The following is a 21,430-nucleotide window of genomic DNA, read 5'->3' on the forward strand; positions in this document are numbered from 1 at the left end:
TCTCTCCGCTGAGCTAATGCTCGGTCATGTGTTGCGTTCAGGTGCCGCTGGGATGTGGGACTCACTCTAGTCAGACTGAGACAAATATAAATATAATAATATATAACACAAAAATCCACTATTTGCATGCATAGATATAGTTGACATATATAAAATACGCATGCATATCCTTAAATATAAATATAGAATAGTTAGAAACTGCTTTGATATAGATTTGAATGAAGATAGATAGAATAAGATTAAATATACTCATGTAGATATGAAATACATATATATGTGAATGCTCGCATATATATAGATATATGAAATAGATATTAAAGTAATTGGATATGAAATAGATATTAAAATGTTTGGATAAACACTTAAATATCCTTTCATAAGGACATAAAATATATATAAAGATGCTTGGATATGGATATAAAAATATATATATAAATGATTAGAGGTTTACACCATATTCACTTTTCTAACAAGGGGATGAAATGCTGGGAAATCACAGCTGGGTTTTGTAACTAAAGAAGTTGTTTTTTACGAGCAGCACTGAAGGCACCAGGGGAGCAGGGGAGGCCACAGTGGGTCCTGAGCTCAAGATGGAATCAAACAGAGAAGTAAATAATAAGAACATAAAACCAGCACATTGAAAACAATGCAGGTTACTACAGCGGCCCATAGAAGAGTCCTCGTTAGAAGATAGATTCCAGTAGGGTTAGGGTTAGATAAGATTTCTTCAAAGGGAGGGACTTTCTAAGTTATTTATTCTTTCACACATCTGTAATGCAGCTGTTATGAGTCAGATATTTATACGTTTCTTTTTGTTAAGCAGGGATGTATTTTCCTTTCTCAATGACACAGTGTTAGAAGCCTCAGGTCCTCTCCAGAACCTGCTTCGTCCTTATTTCTGTGACTCGTCCCACCTGATGTGAAAGTCTCCCAACAACGCCACAAATGAAAAGCAGTCCAGATCCACGTGGAGGAGCTTTCAGGAGCAGCTGCCCCGGCACATGGATGGACCCGGGCCACGGGACACGTCTGCACAAAACAACACAGTCCACTGAAGACGAAGACAAGAGTCAGAAGAATGAGAATATCCCCTCAGAGTTAAGAAGTTGAGATAAACTTAGATGTCCCTGCTCTCCACCTCCGACTGAGCGAGCCCCAGAGAGGCTGGACCACATGCTGGGTTTAGAGAGAACGAGAAACGAGAGGAGAACCACTGAATGTCAAGTATGTGGAAAACAGTGTGTGCGGTTTACACGGGCACCTTCTAAATGGGGTCCCTCCAGCACCTAGAGCCGGCCCTGCAGCTGGGAGTCTATTTCAGCCCGGAGCACAGCTGGAGCCTCGCAGGCCCACGAACCACAGCCTCAGCAGCTGTCACCACGAATCCAACTGCTCCAACTTCTGGAGAATATTGTTGGCAGGGATTTCCACAGAAGGTGGAACAGAGGAAATGAGAAGGAAAGTGTTAAACGGATTAGTTTTAGTGAAGAGGACGATTGTAGACTTTGCATTCTAGACATTCAGGAGATTTTATTGCACAGAGCTTCATTCAACGACATGACAAGTAACTGCAGTGGAGGAGAGGAGGTCAAAGGTCACAACCAGCCCAACCAGTGGCTGTTTTACTGGATCAGAGAGGAAACAAGGAGCCGTTTAACAAATCTACACAACATCAGATTGAATCTTAATTTAATTTCCATGGAGACAAATCTTATTTCAAGTTTTACTCCAAGATGAGAAACAGCTGTACATTGTATTTATAAAAATATGATTGATTGATTTTTATTATTGTGTCATGAACAAAGGTAAAGATAGAAACCAGACTCATTAGCTAAACTTAACAAATAAACCATCTTGACTTACTCGCCAAGATTTAGCAAAAACTTAAAAGCATTAAAATCAAACAACCATTTTCTTCAGTCATCAGAGCAACAGATCATTTCCAGATTTTGAACAATCTGTTTTTACTTCCCTGAAAAAAGTTTTATAGAAGAAGTGAATGTTTCTCCAAAGTCAGACATTAGGGTTTCAAAGTAAAATCAAATTCAAATATAATAAAATCTTACAGGCTTCTTTGTCTCAGCTGGTCTCAGATCAATTGATAAAAACTCTTCTACCTGGACTTTGATAAGGAAGAAAGAAGCTTCATGCTCAACAAATCAGATGTAATGGAACAGAACTCATCACCTCAGGAGGAAGTTAGATATTATTTATCATGCATGTGTTTTATTTCTAGATAGTTATAATTGTGCCTCATTGATTCGGGACTAGAAATCTATAAATGTAAAGTGTTGCGTTCAGGTGTCAGTTTAAAAAACACCACACAACTAAGATCTGATATCAGACAATTTGAAGTTCATAGAATCATCACTGTTTTTTTTCCACTTTCGCATACACAGAAAATCCAAAGAATGACAGTTCACAGAGAAAAATAATCCAACGTTGTTTTATCACAATGGATTAATTTAAATGAGCCAATTCACTTTAACAAAAGTATAAAAATCCATTTGATAATTATGACAAAGCATCATAGTTGAATCAGTAGTGACCTCTGGTGGTTGATTGTGAACTTTCACAATGATCACAACCTGCTTTCAAACCTAACCTCACCGGAGTGGAACATATTTAATTTAGCGCCAATTCTTACTCATTTTAATCAAAATGTGTGGAAATAATAATAATCTTATGTATAATCACTATTATTATTTATTTTTCTATGAGATTCCAGCTTGAAATCCACTTTAAACATGCAAATAGGCCGACAGCTTTAATTAGATAAGGTCTGGAAGCAGTCGATCAGGAGGTAAAGAGGGTTGAACACCAATGGACGGTCAGTGGTTCGATCCCCGGCTTCTCCAGTCCACATTATAAAGTGTCATTTAAAATAAGAGATACAGAAAGAAGAGAGCTCAATATAAGATACTGACGTGTTCTTGAGAAAGACACTGAGCCCCGTTACTCAAATATATACTTTATACATCTGTGCTCTGAATCATCTCGAATCAATTGATTTTGTGCCCTGTGGTCTATGTTGTGTCTCCCTCATGTCTTTGTGTACCATTCCATGTGTTGTAATATGATTAACCTCATGCATAAAGCTGCTCCTGGACTGTTACATTTTATGAATTAGGGCAACTTAAGCTGCGAAGGCCACAACTGACGCCCGGATTCCTCTTTGATGGTATTAGCAGCATGTAATTATGTGTTATGCGTTCATCCCGGGCTAATTTTGTGCTAAAGAGCTGTCTGGCCCGGGTCACACGTGGCTCCCTGCTGTCGGGCCTCTGTGCCCCCCGATGGTCCCCCGTCTGCCGGGGGTGCTCGACCATCTGGAGCCGCCACGCTCTGACCACAGGAGAGGGCGTGGAGGAGGAGGAGGAGGAGGAGGAGGAGGAGGAGGAGGAAGGAAGGAGCTGAGGGGGACACACAGGACGGGATGAGGGACTGTAGCTCCGTTATTATATTGTTGGAACTGTTGGGTTTCTCTTTACATTTTAATACAATTTTAGTATGTCATGATTTGCTGCTTAAAATGAACCTTTAACTTAAGTTAATTAACTTTTTACAATTGATTTTGTGAAAGCCTTTGTAGCCTTGTTTTGAAAAAGGTTTTATTATTTTGATTATTATTTAGATGAGTGTGACACAGAGGTTTAAAATGACGGATGGAAAACTTCTGTGGAAGAAAGGTAAATATTAAAAGATGTAAAGAGATAAGATACAGGAATATAACAAGAAAATATTTCATAAACAAGAATCAAAATGTCCAGATTTTTCTATCGTTATTGACACTTTGAGAACAAGACTTGTTCATTTCACGTTCAGATTTTGAAATAATACACTCAAAACTACAGTATGTGCTCGCTTGTGCTTTAATTGTGCGCTTGCACTCAGATATTTTGTTGACAAGACAAATCTCTTGCCCTCGATGTAACTTCTTTGAGAGTTAACACAACACCACATGAGACTCTTAGAGGAGTAAAGCCAAGACAGTTTCCTTTGTCAACACTTTACACCTGACATTCTATTGGTCGTCATTTGTTTATTTGTTGACACTTGTTTTGAGCAGAGGAGAAATCTGAGAGCACTTGCACCGAAGCAACGTGAGAACGAGGAGAAGAGCTGAAGCTGGAGCGAAGGAAATCTGTCCAAGCAGCAAAGCGTCCAAATGCAAGCAAAGTTTGAGCACAAGCAGAAACTGAGTGCAAGCGCAGGGTTTCGAGTGAAAGCTCAATCTGACCGTAGGGTCAACAAATCCTGTTTTTAAACGTAAACACATTGTTAAATACTCATGGATTGAATCTGAAAATGAAATTTTAAAGAACAAAAGAAAAGTAAGAAGCCTGCAAAGCTTCACCACTGTGGTTTTTCAATTGATCTCTTTACAAAATAGACCAAATGTGCAGAGAACATATTTTACTGATTCACTTTGGTTACCGCTGAATGAAGGACGGGACTCTCACTCTGTTACAGATTATGACGGACTCTGCCTCACACAGCAGAGCTCTCTGAGAGCAGCAGGGGCGATGTTTGAACAGAGCGACCTCCCCTGGCAGACAGGAGAACAGATGGTGGCTCCGGGTTCAGCCAGAGTCGGATCTAAATGAAGGAATTCAGAGAGTACAGAGGAGATTGTATGATGCTCCCACTACACTGGACAAACCTTCATTTCAGAATTAAATCGATTATAAAACTTGATGAAACAGACTTTAAGAAGCAGGAGAACTCTGCTAAGGCCCAACAGTCTCATTAAAGTCAATATGGTTTTGCTGTATAGCAATGTCAACGAAACAAAGAATCATAATCTCTGTTGTGCACAAACTATTTTTTTTTTTTTTCATCAAGATCCATAAATGTTTCCCCGGGCAAAGGTCAAAAAATTTAAAAACGTGTCTGTTCCAATCATCGCCATGTTTTGGTGATGACTTTTATAAGCTCTTTTACTGCCGCTGATATTATGCTATTGTGTGTGTGTGTGTGTGTGTGTGTGTGTGTGTGTGTGTGTGTGTGTGTGTGTGTGTGTTTGTGTGTGTGTGTGTGTGTGTGTGTGTGTGTGTGTAAAAGCTGATAAATAAGATACAGGCAGCACAGGCCCCAATACTGAGAAGACTTGATTGTTTGTTCTTAATAGAGTGCTGCTTTCTTTTCAGCCAGTAGGTGGCAACATAACTCTGCTCTGTAAACATGGGAGCGACCACAATAAAACAGAAAGAGAAGTTTACTTAATTTTTATTTATTTGATACTTGAATCGTGTCTTGATGGTTTAATTTAAGCTCAGGTGTCAGTGAAAGTCAATACTATGGATAAAATATGTATATTTAAATTTGTATCAATATATACATTTTATATTTATTAAAATAAAGTTCCATATCCTGGATGAAATGTATTGAGGATTTTAGGATATGGAACATTGATATACATTGACTGTGCATGTTGAGCTTTAAAAATAATTGTTCAACCCATTGAATTATTGTTTTGAGATATTTATTTATCAATATATACATTCTAGATATAAAAAATGGAAAATAATAAATATAGCTTATAGAGGTAGAAAAAACCTTTAAAGCTCAAAATATGAATACAATTCCACAAGCTGAACATAATATGTTTCAAGCTTCATATCAATATTTACATTATATGTATAAAACTATATACTTTAAACTGCTGCTTCTTTAAAAGGAAGAAACCAGGGTTTGTTAACTTTATGAGGAAACGATCCCGGAAGTAGCTGTTAGTGATCGCTCTCGCTCCGCCCCTTTACCCTCTGGTGTTTATTCGTCTCCACAGCGTCATCAGCGCTGACGTGGACACGACGTGCACGGAGCCTCAGGACGTCCACGCGCACCGTCATCAGTGACGACGTAAAAGTTCGGTAAGTTTCCGCAAAACTGTTGCGTTGTTTTTTCACGCAGCGTCAGTCGAAGCAGGAAATAATCAAAAAACTAAAAACACGCGTGAGCTGCGGGAGTTTTCTCGCACGAGAAACCAAGCGGAGCTGGTGAGAAGCTGACACGTGACTCACCGCAGCTTCACTGAGCTGCGTCATCACTTCCGGAACAGGATGCACAGGAAGTGTGATGCGAGAGCTTCAAAATAAAGTAGAAGATAAAGTTTTCTTAAACATGGGAGAAGCGCTTCCTCCTGAAAGTGCGGTCAATTCATTTCTATTGTACGGTGGCCGACAGAGCTCAACGCAATTCAAACTTAAAAAAAAAACACACAATTAGAAAAAGCGCAGGGAAAGTTAGGAAACAACATAAATGTTTCCTTTCCGTTGTCGTTTCCGCACACAGGAAAATCAAAACAAGAGTTTACAATAGAAATAAAAGCCGAGTCTGAAGTGTGTTAATTGTGTTTGACTAACAAGTCCTGGAAAATACAAGTGTCCATTTATTCATGATGTTTGATAAAGGTCCCGGAGAAGACGTCTCAGAATCAAGGACCTGGACTCGTTATGGACACTTCGGTATCGTCTCAGCTAGACGGCAGTTTAAATGACTCGCTGTCAGATGAGGAGAACCCCCAGGTACACACACACACAGACACACACAGACACACACAACACATTTGTGGTACACAGCATCTTATTGTGTTTTTTATTTTAAACGTTGCTTTTCTTCTATACCACACATAGTGTTCCCCCTTTTTTTAAATCGACTGTTTTATTTATTTTTATCTGAGTATATTTTCACATTATTTATTGGTATTGTTATTATCATATATGATTTGTTGTGGCAGGAGTCGGTGGCAGAGTCACCCGGCGTGACCGTGGTGCAGCTGCCTGACGGTGAGACGCTGGAGGTCCAAAGGTCGATCCCGGCGCCTCAGACCTCTGTCATACAGCCACCACAGGTCCACACCGTACAGGTGAGGGCTCACGTTCCACTGAGCACCGGCACGACTTCCAGATCCAGCCCTAAGTCCCTTTCAAGCTTGTGCCAGAGAACCTCGAACCCAAGTCCGAGTGAAATGTCTCGTCCTCAAGTTCAGGTCTCGAGGTCACAGCTCCGTGTGTTTTACAGAATCATCTACAGGCTGTGATGTCAGAGCTGGTGTGTTAGTGAATGAGGATTTAGCCGCTGTGTGCACGAGGTTCAGTGGAGCACTCGTACTCTAATGCATCTGTTAATAGGATTGATGAGAGCGGCAGGAGGTTTAAGCTCGTCACTATAACCTTCACATTCAGGAGAGTGTGTTGTTGTGTCTGCGCCGGACGACCTCTTCAGAAACGCCGGACAACAATGACCTGCACGGTTATGACGTGGTTGTTTGTGGACGAGCAATGAAAGAGAGAAGTTTATGGGTTCACGTGTTTTTCCGGCAGGTTTCCTCACACGTGCAGCTTGATTTGCAAAGCGTTTCATGAAATGTGTCTTTGAGAATCATTAAAAAAGAAAAGAAAACGGATTTCAAAGTGCTCATGACAGAGGAAACACTGTGGAGATTCAAGGCGAGAAAGTGTGATCGCTGTGGCAATAATCCGACAAACGCACCGATTGTGTTGCGTTTATAAACATCTGCTTTTAAAAGCAGAAGTGAGCAAATTGCTGCGGAGACGCCCCTCTTTAACCTGATATGAATCAGAATTGTCAAAAGAAGCCATTGAATTGGAAAGAACACCTATACGCAGAAGTTTGAATCATTGAGATGCAGAGGCGTTCAACAGTTAAGGCCCGGGGCCCTGAGCTGAGAGGGGGCCCCCCCCGAGAGCAGCTGATTACTTGAAAATTAGTGAGAACCCCCTTTTAATTCATATATATGCAAAGTGACTGCCATCTACATGTTGAAATCTGATAATTGTAAATGGAATTTAGATGTTGGCTTATTTGGAGGCAACGTACATCACTACCCCCCCCCCCCCCCCCCCCCCTCCCTGTATATAAATGCCTTCCACTTCCAGATTGTGGGCGTTTATCTTCGGTTCCTCACTACAACTCACATTCTCTGAGGGAGACGGGCGACTGACATTTTACGTCAGAGCTAGAAACATAATCACGATATTACGATGATGTTATGTTTCTTGGGTTCGATGTTGGGGCCCCTTGATGCCTTTTAGCCCGGGGCCCCTGGAAACGTTCCTGCCAAGCACAAATTAGTGTGTGTTGAACCACAGGATTTTTATTCATGCTTCAGGAAAGTCAGGCCTGGTGAGAGGTGAGGGAGTCGACACCTACGTACACAAATAATTACAGTACATAGAGCGTGTGTAAAGAGGCATGATGGGCTGAAAAGAATAAAAAGCTTCTCAAATTCCCTCTTTGACGTCATCCCTCGCTTTCACAGGTTGTTTTATCAAACACATTCCAGGTCACTCACAAAAGCCTGTGTTTGGAAAGTAACCCCCCCCCCCCCCTTCAGTCCCACCAAACATGTTGCCATAATAGAAATTAAAAAGAAAAGTGGATTAAACGCCACTTTTTAAATGCGGCTTGTTCTCTACAGATCTCCATGGGAGCAGAGCTGGAGGAGGATGAGACGTCCACCGACCCTCAGAGGAGACGAGAGGTTCTCTCCAGGCGTCCGTCCTACCGGTGAGAGGACGTCATCACAGAGCTTCAGCGTGTGAAGTGTCGTCAGACGTCTTAATCAAATCCTCTTCCTCCGCGCAGAAAAATCCTCAATGAGCTTTCGTCCGATTCGCCGGCAGTTCCTAAAATCGATGAGGAGGAGTCGGAGGAGGAGGAGAAGGAGGAGGAGGAGGATGAGGTGTCGAGCGTAGCGTCAGCCTCCATCTACCAGACCAGCTCAGGACAATACAGTCAGTACACACAGACACACACACACACACACACATCAAACTGTGTGTGAATCAGCCTCAACCCAGCTCCAGAAAGCTGAATTTTTTAAAACATGACTTTAAGGTTTTACTCTCTGTGTTGCTGCAGCGCTCCTCTAGATTCATCCCTGATGTGGAACCTTAAGATTTCTCTGTAAAGACGAGTTTTCCTCAGAGTTTCAGGTCAAACAAAGCCACAGAATTAGTCAAACTAAATTACTTCTCTGGAGCCCCGTCGGCTGAAATACCTCCTCTCATCTTCTGCTTCACATCACTCAGTTTTAATATGAACTTTGATGCCACAGTCGCAGTCACCCAAGGGGGGGCCATCCAGCTGAGCAGCCGGGACGTCCTGGCCCTTCAGGGGTCTCAGAACCTGACGGTGACGGACTCGGCCTCCTCGCAGCCCGGAGCCACCATCCTGCAGTGTGCAGCTCAGCCCGGGGAGGCTCCTCAGCAGTTCTACATCCAGGGCGGACAGGTGCTCCTCCAAGGTACAGATATACTGATCTTCATGACTTGATTGTGTCCAGAAAATATGGAATGGCCTGGTGGAAAAACGTGGTAAGTCCCCAGGTCCTCGTGGGTTTAGAATTGCCATGCGTCCTTCACGTTTGCATTGTTGTTAAGCTACACGTCCACTAGAGGGCAGTGCAGAGTGGAGAGTTTTGGACGATGACAAACATTGTGACGTGGATGTTTGTCTCTTGCGAAGTAACTTCATCTACGTCTAAAAGCTTCTTCAAAAAGTTCCTCCATTGTTGAACTGTCTTCCCTCTAAGCTTGAACTATTGGTTACACTGCCCCCCCATGGTTTCCAGTGGTACTGCTACGTTTTGTTTTGAATCCATTAGCTTACAGAAGACACAAATACAGACGATATGAACGCAGATTGGACGACGTGACACTACTGTATGCTCGACCAATTGCAAGTTCATAGCTGCTGCTAACGTAAACAGTAAATATTTTGCGTGCGTAGGCCATTTTAAATCACTTCAGTTGTTAATCTCGGTGGAACCATTGGCGACACTGCCCCCTCAGGATTTCAGGTAGTACTGCTCAGTTTTGTCTGATTCACCGTTATCCGTAAAGTTTCAGAAGACATGTGAAACACGGACGAACTCAACGTAGAGTTTGGACAGAAGGTTCTGTACGTTTTTTCATTTTGTAACGTTCAGCATAAATTAATCTTTATAATCCAGCTCCACTTCTGCCTAACACCTCCACGTTGCTGTGGAATGAAAACGGTTTTCACAAGAGGCGATTATTCCTCATGTTCTTCTTTTTGTTCCGTTCTCTGCTGGATATTTTCTCTCCTTCACCTCTTTCTCTCTCTCTCCTTTCTGCTGGAGGTGAGTGTGTGTTGTGGCCTCGGTGCAGTTGAATAGCTCGTGTTGGTCGGTGTGTGAACTGTGAAGGTGTGTTGTGGATTTTTTAGAGTTTAACACGGCTCGTCACTTGATCCATCAGAAGATTCAGACTGACTGTTTCTGTTTCTGTTTCTGGATCTGGATCTGGATCTGGATTGTGAGTGAGAGTGATCGTCAGGTTTCAAACCGGCTGGTCTGCGCTCTCGCTCTTTGCTCTCATGGCGTCGACACCCATCCTTTGATTGACAGGTCTCGGGAACGAGTTGTGTCACCTGAGGCACCACGGAGACGAGGCGGTGAAGGAGGCGTGGTTTAAAGGAACAGTTTGAATTGTGACTATAACAATATGTCTTCCTCAATTATTTACAATGACATTTCAGTTGCTATTGCCCTTTAACAGAAAAGTTGATATATGACTCCTTTTTGTATTTAATGATAATGTGTCCCTGCGTCAGATTTGTGGTTATACGTGTGTGTGTGTGTGTGTGTGTCTGTGTGTGTGTGTGTAAACCAGTAATCAGCTGCCATTACTGGAAATTTGTCACTTCCTGTGATGCAAAGGATTTCCCCTGCAAGCAGCTGAGTATTTAAAGCAGCAAATATTATCTTTTCAACTTGTTTTGCTCAGTAGAATTCAGGGACATGTCGTTGTGACTTTGGACAAATAGTGTTCTGCTGTCTTTTTACTTTTTAGACACACACACACACACACACAGACACACAAAATAGCTGCCGTCAGGGCGCTCAACAGTTTGCACGGCAGCCACTTGGGACACAATATCCTCTTGTTTGTTGAGCGTCTCTCCAGTTGCGTCACTAGTGCTAAAAATACAACCCCCCCCCCCCCCCCCCTTTGACTCCCCCGCCCTCCCTGCCTCTCTGCCCCGCTCGCCGTGAGCGTCTGATCCGCAGGAGGGGGGGGGGGAGGGAGGGCGGCGGGGGGGGGAGGGCGAGGGGGAGGAACTCTAATCCAGGGTGTTTTACTGACTTCAGCGGGCAGCAGTGATGTCATTGTGATGTCAATGCCTGTAATTGTAATCGGGCTGCAGAGTTGATGAGTGACCGCTCGTATGTGCAGAGAGAGAGAGAAGAGAGAAGAGGAGACAGAGAGACAGAGAGAGAAAGAGAGAAAGAGAGAAAGAGAGAGAGAGAGAGGTTTCAGTGGCACAGGGGTAAAGAGTGTGTTCACATCGAGGTGATCTGCTGCCGTGGGGCTGGATTATTGGAAACGAGAGATGGCTGTGACCGGGGACGAGACTGAGTCAGGTAGAGTTTCTCTCATATCTCCATGTGTGTGTCCATGTGTGTGTCCTGTGTGTGTCATGTGTGTGTCATGTGTGTGTCATGTCTGCTGGTTGGCTCGTTGCCTTTCAGGGACAGATTCCTGCACGAGTTGGTTTGTTGTCAGCTGTTTTCCTCTGAAGTTGTAAAGTTACACCTGCAGATACATAATCCTGAGACGGTTTCACAACTTGCAAAAGAGAAACTCCTTCGTTTGTGCGACTGTAGCCAGGCAGACACACACGGCTCCCGCTCAGGAAACACTGATAAACACATTGTGGTTCAGTGCGCTGTGTGTTGAACCTCATGCCTTGTGACATCGAGCAGGAAGCAGGTCGCAGCACGGGAGAGACGCCAGGACACTTCAGGGTTGTGTTGTGAAACAGATCTGACAAACCAAACAAGTGTTCGCTTAGTTTGCTCAACTCCGTCCCTGCCAGTGTGTATCCGGCTGCTGCTGCCACACACAAACACACCCACACACACACTTACACCAACACAAACACACACAGAGTCACGGGACAATTTTGGGGACATGACTTTTGTCCTCGTTTAGACAAGACTTCCCAAATTAACTTTTCTGAAAACTATTGTTTGAAAATTGTGGTAGGCTATGACACAAAGCACACACACACACACATACACACACACACGACTCCAGTGGTTGTCAGGCAGAACGGGAGGGAGGGGGGGGAGGGAGGGAGGGTTAGAAGTAAAGGGGCGGGTGCCAGTGGGAGGGGGTGGGGGGGTAAGATAGTCGTCAGTTTGACGTCACTCCGGTTTCCTGGAAGAGAAGCCAAGTAGGAGAGAGAGAATGCAAAAAGGGCGAGTAGGACGCACACGCTGTCGTCAGCACAGCCCAGAGTCGCTCTGTTATCACAATGAGAGAGTGTGTGTGTGTGTGTGTGTGTACACGTACTGTGACAAGTGTGTGCGTGTCCATGAAGAGTCACAGAAGTCTCAGGAACAGAGTGAAGGAGAGAAGCTGAGAGACACACTCGAGTCACCGATGACTCAACGTGAACCACAGAGCTGCTTTTCACTGGTTCTTGTGGAGTCAGTGTGACGTTCACTGACACTTGTGAAAAACAGCCACTTATCAGAGTCATCAGTGGTTCTTAGTGTGGTTAACACAACATCACTCCACACACACACACACACACACACACACAAGGGAAATTGAGACAGTCGCGTTAGTGTTACTGTGCGAGACTTGTGTGCTTAAAAAAATCACAAAGACGGAACAACATATTTTAAATAAGTTTACATAATGTTTAACAGGCTGAAGGTTCATTTGTGTTTCATTTACATACGAAATAGATACGATGTAACCGTCACGTCACCTTCACGTTAGCATGGTTGTTGAGCTATACATCCACTAGAGGGCAGCGCAGGGTCGGGAGTTACTGACGACAACGAACATGGCGTCAAAGTGGACGTTTGTCCCTGTGTGACGTTAATTACCTCCAAAAGTCTACCTTCAAGAAGTTACTCCATTTTGGAAATGTCTTCCCTCTAAGCTAGAACTATTGTCTACGCTGCCCCCTCATGATTCCCGGTGGTACTGCACCGTTTCTGCAAAATTAGCCCTAAATCTGTCCGATAGATGGTAAAATAAATCCTGTCGTGCAATTCTGACATCAAAATATCTCAAGTATGACTCAATCGTGGTGCTGTTGACGTAAAATAAGTCAAATTTGCGTAATTAGTCCATTTTGAGTCACTTCAAGTCATTTAGGACCAAACCCCCGGTTGTGGTCAGAGGAAATTCATCTTCTCTGACAGGAAGCAGTCACAGTGGAACCTCCTCTGGTGAAATACGCACGTTTACTGAATTAGAGAATAAAAAAGTCATAGTTTCTTCTTTCCTTTATCACGTGTCATTCACGAAGAGGAATAAGACATTTAGAGAATTTGTGTCTCTAAGACTTTTTTGTCCGTCTCCCCCCCCCCCCCCGCAGCCGCCACCGGAGACATCCCCGCCTACCAGCTGCGGTCGCCGAACTCGGGCCTGACCCAGAGCATCGTGATGGCCGCGTCCCCGGGCAGCATGCAGAGCCCGCCCCCCCACCGCGCCGAGGAGGTCACCCGCAAGAGGGAGGTCCGGCTCATGAAAAACAGGTAGGAGGACGTTTGTGTTTCGGAACATCAGGTTTGTGATTCCTGAAAAATACAGAGTTCCTTATGTGCATTTGGGTAATTACTTTAAAACACAGTCACTACAAGTCTTTATAAAGATATATCAATTGTTCATGGTCTTAATTGGCTGCTTCGTATTTGTTTTTAATGAAAACAAATTTTTACTGATTTCCTTATTTTATTTATTCGACTGTGAATGTGTTGAATTGGAAACTTTGTCAAAAGCCTGTCGGGTGATATCAACACTTTTTTGTTGCAAGTGACAAATAGTGTAAAGATCAAAACTGCTTTTTCAATTGTGCATATGTTTGGTTTGTACATTTTCAACAAGAAAATGCTGCAGCAAGTTAATAAAAACATAAATATGGACAATCAGGACTAATAAAACATGAACTTGTGCATAGTTTGCATTTTATCCGAAGCTGCTTGAATGAGTTTTGTCCTGACAACGTGTTTTCCTCCTCCTCTCGTCTGCAGGGAAGCCGCTCGCGAGTGCCGCAGGAAAAAGAAAGAGTACGTGAAGTGTTTGGAAAACCGCGTGGCCGTGTTGGAAAACCAGAACAAGACCCTGATTGAAGAGCTGAAGGCACTGAAGGACATTTACTGCCACAAAGCCGAGTAGCGGCGGCCGCTCGTGGTCACGGGCTGGAGACAGTGGCGTTTTCAAACTGCTGCACAAACACAAACACACAAAAAAGAAGAAAAGAAAAAAGACTCTGGATCCGAAAAACTGCTCGGACCGTCGTGGCTCCTCCGCTCGGGCCTGGTCTCACGAATCCAGAAGGGGCCGCGCGGGGGGGGGGGGGGGGGGGGATTCAACCAGCTTGTGCTTTGGCAGTTTCGCTCTCGTTCTTAATCTTGTGCTCTTTTTGCATGTGAAGACTTTAGAGTGTCGTACACACTACGCTCGCTGTGCACCGGCTGAGAGCTGAAGAGGGGGAACAGGAAGAGGAGGAACAGGTGCTTCCTGAAAATGCACAACGATTCCGAAAAAGAAAAACCCAGGTTCGAGACCCGCAGGTTTCTAAAGGGTCGGACAGAGTGCACACCCAAAAAAAACAAAAGCTACGCTGATCCACCAGCAGCTCGACCGCGTTCCCCACCCGATGACGTCTTCTGTGTATCCACGCTTCTGTTCTTGGTTGTTTCATAAAATTCCCTTATGCAAAAACACATGTAGAGAGAAACTCCCCCCAGCGTTTTGTGATTGAAGTGGTTCCCATCAAACCTGTTCCCAGTTTGTACAAACACACTCGATTCGTTTAGGGCTTCAAGCAAAGACATGTTTGGCTTTTTTAATGCACAGAACTTCAAACACACTTCTCTCATGCTGATGTCAGGGGGGGGGGGGGGGGGGGGGGGGGGCATTAATGTGAATCCAAAAGAGACTTTTTTTCATCACTAAAAGCACAGGACGGACCAAAGTGTCAGTGTGGATCTGATTAGAATTTGTATTCTATCCCTTTTATTTAAAGAATCTCACTCCACACGTTTATATATACATGATATATAATATAGATATATATATATATATATATATTCTACAAAGCAAATGTTACCGGTTGAGAAAAAACAATCATCAAACCTCAGATTTGTAAGAGAAACTTCTTAAGATGAGGAACAGTTGTGCTTCACTCTCACGCAAGCATTGTTTCTTTTTGTGTTTTCTTTCAAATGATGGATCTCCGTTGTGGATTTAAAAAGTGTATTTGATTATGGCTGGATATGAAAAAATACTCTGTTTAAAGGGTGACGCCAACTTTCTCTTTTGTTTCCTAACTTTTGCTTTCATGGGATCTCTCCTCTCTGGTGTTTTTTTGGTGGTTTCCAAGAGACGCTTGTTGTTGATGCAGTCGCTGAGTGGGTTCCACTGATTCTGGATCAGCTGTGATAGAGAGAGAGAGAGAGAGCGTCTGGGTAGAAATGACAGATGTTGAGCTCAATCCTCCTTTTTACCAATTGGACGACCCGGCACCGGTTTGTGTTCCGTCTCTTAACTTCTCCACCACAGCAGGAAACCTTAAGACTTCACTTGATATCAGTTGTTCTGTACGTAGTTGTTTTAAATTTTGTGTTATCCCTGTGTACTTCCCTGTTTGTAAAAAAAAATCAAAACTATTTTTTCTTTGTTTGTCTAATAAACATGTTCAAATGTGACGTGGAAATACACGAGCCAGAGTTTCATGTTTAATGTTGGAGCAGAAAGAGGTCGAAGTTGTGTGTGAAGTGTTTTTGCCGCCGTCTGTTTGTTTGTGCGTCGGCAGGATGACGCAAAAAAAGTCCAGAGTGGTTTTTCCACAGAACTTTGAGGGAGGACGGGACTTGGGCCAAGAAAGAACAGATGACCTTTTGGTGCAGATCCAGATAAATGAGCAGATCCAGGAATCAGTTTTGAAAACATATTTAAAAGACTGATATCTATGAGTGTGCAGCTCGATTTCTCATTTCACTTCATTTATTCCATCACTTTCTCTCACTACTAATGTCAAAAGCTTTAAAACACACAAAACATGAATAGAATTCAAATTGCACGCACAAAACAAACACACAACTGGCACCAAGGCCAAAGTTTGCAATGTTGTGCTTGTCATGGACTTTATATAAAGATGGACGACATGAAGCCATAGCGTCTCAAACGCCCCCTGGTGGCCGATGTGTTTCTGATAAATTTGGGTCAGGGTTGTAATTTGTTGTTTGAACTTAATGATTGACAGCTGAGACTGACCCACAAAGCGTGTTCAAGGCCACACAACTAGAACCAGGTTGTGTGTTTGTGTATGTTAACATTCTAATCCGTAGAGTTTTTAGAAAGTGTTGAAAATTAACATTATTAGGACGTCATTGTGGAACCGGCTCAGATCCCTGGAGCTGGTCAATAATTATTAATTTTTGAAAATGAGTAGTTTCCATAGCAACCCCTGATGATACATCACTGATCATGATGATGATATAAGAGGAGATGATTCTGTGTGTGTTCATAGACTCACACATAGTGCATAGTGTACAACTGCACTGAAAACAACAACACACACACAAGCATCTGCTTTATTTCTTCATCTGTCAAAGAAACACACTCGGCATGAACACATAAATCTACACACACAAACACACACACACACAGACACACACAGGAGAAAAATGTGAAACCTTGAAACTTGTCTTTATGAACAGAAAACCTTTCAGCTCCTGAAGCTTCAGTCTCTTTTCTCCCTGTGAGTTAATATTTCACTCCCTGTTCAGCTTGGATGAGTCAAGTAACCTTTGATTATTTCAATGGAGCAAATGTGGAAGATTTATAATAAGTATTTTTGCTTTCCTTGTTTCAAACTGTTATATTTCATTTTCAAAAGTGTTTATCCGAACTGTAAATCCAACGCATTCCATCTCTCTCTCCTGTTTGTGCTCAAATGGAAGCGGAGGTGAAGAGCGGCAGCGTGGGCGTCTTTTTAATATTTCATTTGGCTTGTTTTTGTTTTTTTCTCAAACATCTTCATGGCCTTTTGGTCCAGTGTGGCGTCAGTGGAAATTTCCACAACAGAGAAAAAGGAGATGAGGACGACTGCTATGACAACACACTCAGAGAGTCAGTGAGAGGAGGAGGACCCCTGCTGGGCAACACGCGCTACTACAACTGAAACATCACAACAGGAATATTTAGCTGTTCTCATGTTGTTAGCCAGAGGTCAGGTCTGCACCGTATGATGCACTTTTTAATCCAAAGAGGAGATGTTTGTGAACTATTAAACTTATGATACAGATTGTTTTCCATGCACAAGTTAGTAAAAAGCAGATTCATCATAACGATCATATTGAGCATCATGTTTTTCTTATTTATATTAGATCCAACTCGTTTCTCAAGCTTCCAAAAATATACAAGCAGATCAATATACAGTTTATAAGTGATTAAAGATAAGAAACATGAGTAAATGAGAAAAGTTACACTTTTATTATGACTTCTCTCAGATCCATACTCATGCAGTTCTGCGGGCTGACCAGCAGGTGTCGCCCTTTTAACCGAGTTGAACTCTTTAAAACTTCAGAACTAATTTTGATCCTCGGGGGTCGAAATCTTCAGAAAACTACAAAAATGGAAACTTGAGACTGAGAAACAAAATAATTCTGTTCACATTTAACCCCAAACACGTCATTAATAAATTATTTAAAAAATAAATTATATGACAGAGTGTCTTGTACTGGTTTAAACATTTGATTATGGTCCCAGTTTATTTATCTGCATCATCATAAACTTCGCTGAGGCCACTTTGACAATGTTTTATAATAAATATGATAATTAAATAATCTAATCCATTACACATCTAAGTGAATCTCAAAGTCAAACATACTGAACGCTATGAATATTATGTGGGATTAATTTATTGTAAAAAAATTAAAATAAACATAAAAATATAAATTAAATGTGTTTTCTGTTGACACTTTATTCTCTTTATTGATCTGGATGTTATGAACTCGTTGCCTGATGCAGCTGATGCGGATCAGCCTGTTATCAGACCTGGAATCAGCTCTGTCATCTCCGCCTCTCTCTCGTTGGGAACCACCCCCTTGAACCGGAACCTTTTCTCGGGGTTTGCAGCCTCCCCGGTCGGTCTCTCTCTCTCTGACAGCCCGGCGGCCACCACCACAGCTCCCAGCACCCATCACCCACACCAGCGTGCGCCCCCTCGGCCGCGTCCTGGTTTGCGATGCCGGGCTCCACGGCGGCGGCGGCGGCGGCGGCTCGCTCCCGGTGGTAGTGACACCTCCATCCCCCGTGTGACAGCCCCCGTGCGCGGACACACACCGACGGTTGACGGGAGGGCTCCCATGGGCGCTGCGACACGGACGCACCCGACGTGTGATCCTCGGTGACCGGGGGAGTTTCGGAGAGACACCCACCCCGTTCCTCGGAGCCCATCCTCGGCGGACGTGCACGGAGAGAACCCGGGCTGCCTGCCTGCCTCCGGGGGCCGGAGGGATGGGGAGCACCACCTCATGCTGCGTGTCCGCCAGCCCCAAGCTCCGGCGGAATGCCCACTCCCGCCTGGACTCGTACCACCAGGAGTCGGACCTGAGCCGCGAGGAGACCGGGTGCAACCTGCAGCACATCAGCGACCGGGAGAACGTCGACGGTAAAAACACGACACACGCACTTATCACGGGGGGGGGGGGGGGGGCTGTGCGCGTGAGAGGAGACCACGGACACACGAGACAGAACTCAGGGGATGAAAGTTATGAGCTGATCCGGCACTGATAGAAACTGATATTATAAAGTTTTATTATAGTTTTACTGTTGGGAAAATACAACCAGAACAATAAGTTGTGGATCAAAACAAACAAATCCCAGTGATGGTTCCATGTGTCATAATTCTAATTACAGAATGAAGTACAACAACATTGTGTTAGAATATAAAGACTTCATATAAAAAAAACATATCAGCCTCAAACTTGGCTCATGTATTATTATTTTGCCAAATTTGGTTTGATTTGGACACAAGATACTTTCAATATAAAAAACAATTTGAATAAACAATAAACCAGACCAGATAAATGAGGTAGGATGAACACCTTTCTAACTTCACTCTGCACCATAGAACAACATCCAGCTCACAAACAATAACAAAAAGTGACATTCATGCTAAAACAGGCGCTGCTGTAGTAAACTTTAATATCTATTCAATAAATATATACTGTTTATTTATGGCCTGGTGACAGTAAACACTGAAGGGGCTGATGCTTCATCTCCAAACACACTATCAGGGTCGTGAGGGAATCATGATGAGAACTCGTGACCTCTTCAATCACTACACACTCTGACCCTCTCTCACATCCTGGGGAAACTGCTGCTGCTTCCACTCCCCTACCGTCCGTCAGTCTGACATCGAGAGGCCGACCTACAGGGAGCAGTGGTCGGGACAGCCCCCCCCCCCCGCACACGGATCAGTCGTGTGTCCATGTCCGTCCCATGTGTCCCTGCAGGGGAGACGTGTTGTGCACACGGAGCTGCAGACAACATCCTGCTCACGAGCGGCAGCCTCCTTTGTGCTGCTCTTTGTTTTCCAGCCTGCGTATGAAAGAAACTGCAACTGTGGAACGCAGCCCCCCCCCCCCACTGACACATGCTAATATGCATTACAATCGAGCCTTTCACACCGGAGAGTGGCGGCTAAATGGACGGCCTCATCGCAGCCGGCAGCCCGGCGTCACCGGGGGAAATTGATTTTCTGAGAAAACTGTACGAGACCCTTTTTCTTTTGGTTCAGATTTTCTTGTTACAGAACATTTTATTTCTTTATGACTCACTGTCAGAAAATCTGCTTCTGTGTTTTCAAGGCCAACAGTTATAGAATGCATATGTTTGGCCGGGATTAACCCTAGAGTGAGTCTTTATATTTAAATACTTTATATTTAGGAGCGACTCCTCTCTACGGAGGCAGCCATGTTTGTTTACAGTAGCCCAGACTGGACAAACTAAACCTTTTGAGTATTTATGACACCTGAAGGTTTCCACTGGTTCTCGTTCATGTTTGGAAGAAGAGGGTGAGGTGAGGACTGTTCAGCTGCAACTTGACACTCCACCACTAGATGTCACTAAACTCTACAGTCGCCTAGAAAGGACAAAACAGATCCTTTTTGTGTTTTTATGTAATCTGAAGGCCACAGTATATATTCTCTTTCCTGCTTGGAAGGGAGGGGGATATTCGTGCAATGTCCCGATTAGATGTTGAACCTTTAACGGTGCATCGTTGCTCCCGGCTCCAAGAAATTAGACAATATCACAGCAGGGAAGCAGCGTTATAATCTATGCTAATCAGGGGGGGGGTTCCCAGATCAGTTGAATTGTGCGTCTTCAGAAGAACTCGTGAGAAGCTGCTCTGTGGAAGGATTTATCAGTTTCACATATTCTGATCTGCACAGGTCCATGTTTGGACTCAAACAACCAGAATGTCCGTTGGGGGTTTGAGTCCGGCTTGGTTCCGCTTTCCCCCGACACGTACGGGTTCAAGCTGTGAGTCGGTCTCATCCCCGGGATCACACCGTGTCGGCGTGGAGAGGAAACCATCAGTGAGGTCATTTCCTCTTGTAAACTCGCTACTTACACTCTGCTGCAATTTGTTGGAGGCTATTACCCAGAGTGCTTTGTGCTACAGCGGCTGATTACTGTGTTATTACGGCTCCAGTGTCAGTGGCCGGGTTAAGTGCCAACGTTGCACAGCAAAATGTTTTGGATCATTACTTCCCTGGGAGGCTCAGAGTCTGGAGGCAGAGGCTCGTCCTCGTGAGCAGTGGAAGTGTCTCCGGTGGACGATGGACGTTCAGCCGTCCCCTCTGGACGCAGCTGAAGACGAGTCGTGCTGAGAGGACGTCTGTCTGATTGAAACCGGAGCGTGTCTAATGGCTCGGCTCTGTTAGGAGCTCGCAGACAGAATGATGGAGATTAGTGGGCTTCATTAGGATCTGCAGCATCTGAAGAAAAAGATCATACCATCCCCCCCCCCCTAAAAGAACAGCCCAGAGAGCAGCTGTGAGCCTGAGTCGCAGCAGATAGGAGGAACCTCTGGGAGGGGGGGGGGGGGGGACGCCTCAATTAAGAGAACGTCACGCTGCGTTTCAAAGACGTCGTCTGTTCCTGGAGTTAACGAGCGATATGATGCCATACAATTTAGATTTTATGAATTTTGCACATTACCCAGAATGCCTGGGTCTGCTGCCCTCAACCCAATTAGTGGAAGACAATCAAGAACCCCTCGGTTGAGTTTATTCAACTCAAGGACGACCTGATTAGAACGCGGAGGTCAAAGGTCAGGTTCCCTGTGACCTCATAGAACGTTTTATCTTTACACTTCCAGAGGATTCTGTCTAATCTAA

The 21,430-nt window shown here is 44.0% G+C and overlaps 2 protein-coding genes across 3 annotated transcripts in view; both read left to right on the top strand.

Moving 5' to 3' along the window:
• Positions 1–5,738: 5,738 nt before the first annotated feature.
• Positions 5,739–15,732, top strand: crema (cAMP responsive element modulator a). Of its 2 annotated transcripts, XM_053438524.1 has the most exons (8): positions 5,739–5,873; positions 6,414–6,527; positions 6,740–6,868; positions 8,444–8,532; positions 8,611–8,759; positions 9,083–9,271; positions 13,390–13,549; positions 14,045–15,732. In XM_053438524.1, the coding sequence occupies exons 2-8, from the start codon at positions 6,456–6,458 to the stop codon at positions 14,187–14,189; spliced, it is 933 nt and encodes a 310-aa protein (XP_053294499.1). In that variant the 5' UTR covers positions 5,739–5,873; positions 6,414–6,455; the 3' UTR covers positions 14,190–15,732. The 2 variants fall into 2 exon arrangements, with proteins under 2 accessions (XP_053294499.1, XP_053294498.1); XM_053438523.1 differs by lacking the exons at positions 5,739–5,873; positions 6,414–6,527; positions 6,740–6,868; ... (1 more) ...; positions 8,611–8,759; positions 9,083–9,271 and adding an exon at positions 11,084–11,413.
• Positions 11,289–21,430, top strand: part of LOC128454925 (neuropilin-1a) — a gene marked incomplete in the record, with an annotated part of 55,985 nt that continues 45,843 nt past the window's right edge. The window contains 1 exon segment of the mRNA XM_053438522.1: positions 11,289–11,302.

This window comes from Pleuronectes platessa, chromosome 13 (genome assembly GCF_947347685.1).
Source record: "Pleuronectes platessa chromosome 13, fPlePla1.1, whole genome shotgun sequence".
Classification (NCBI taxonomy): Eukaryota; Metazoa; Chordata; class Actinopteri; order Pleuronectiformes; family Pleuronectidae; genus Pleuronectes; species Pleuronectes platessa.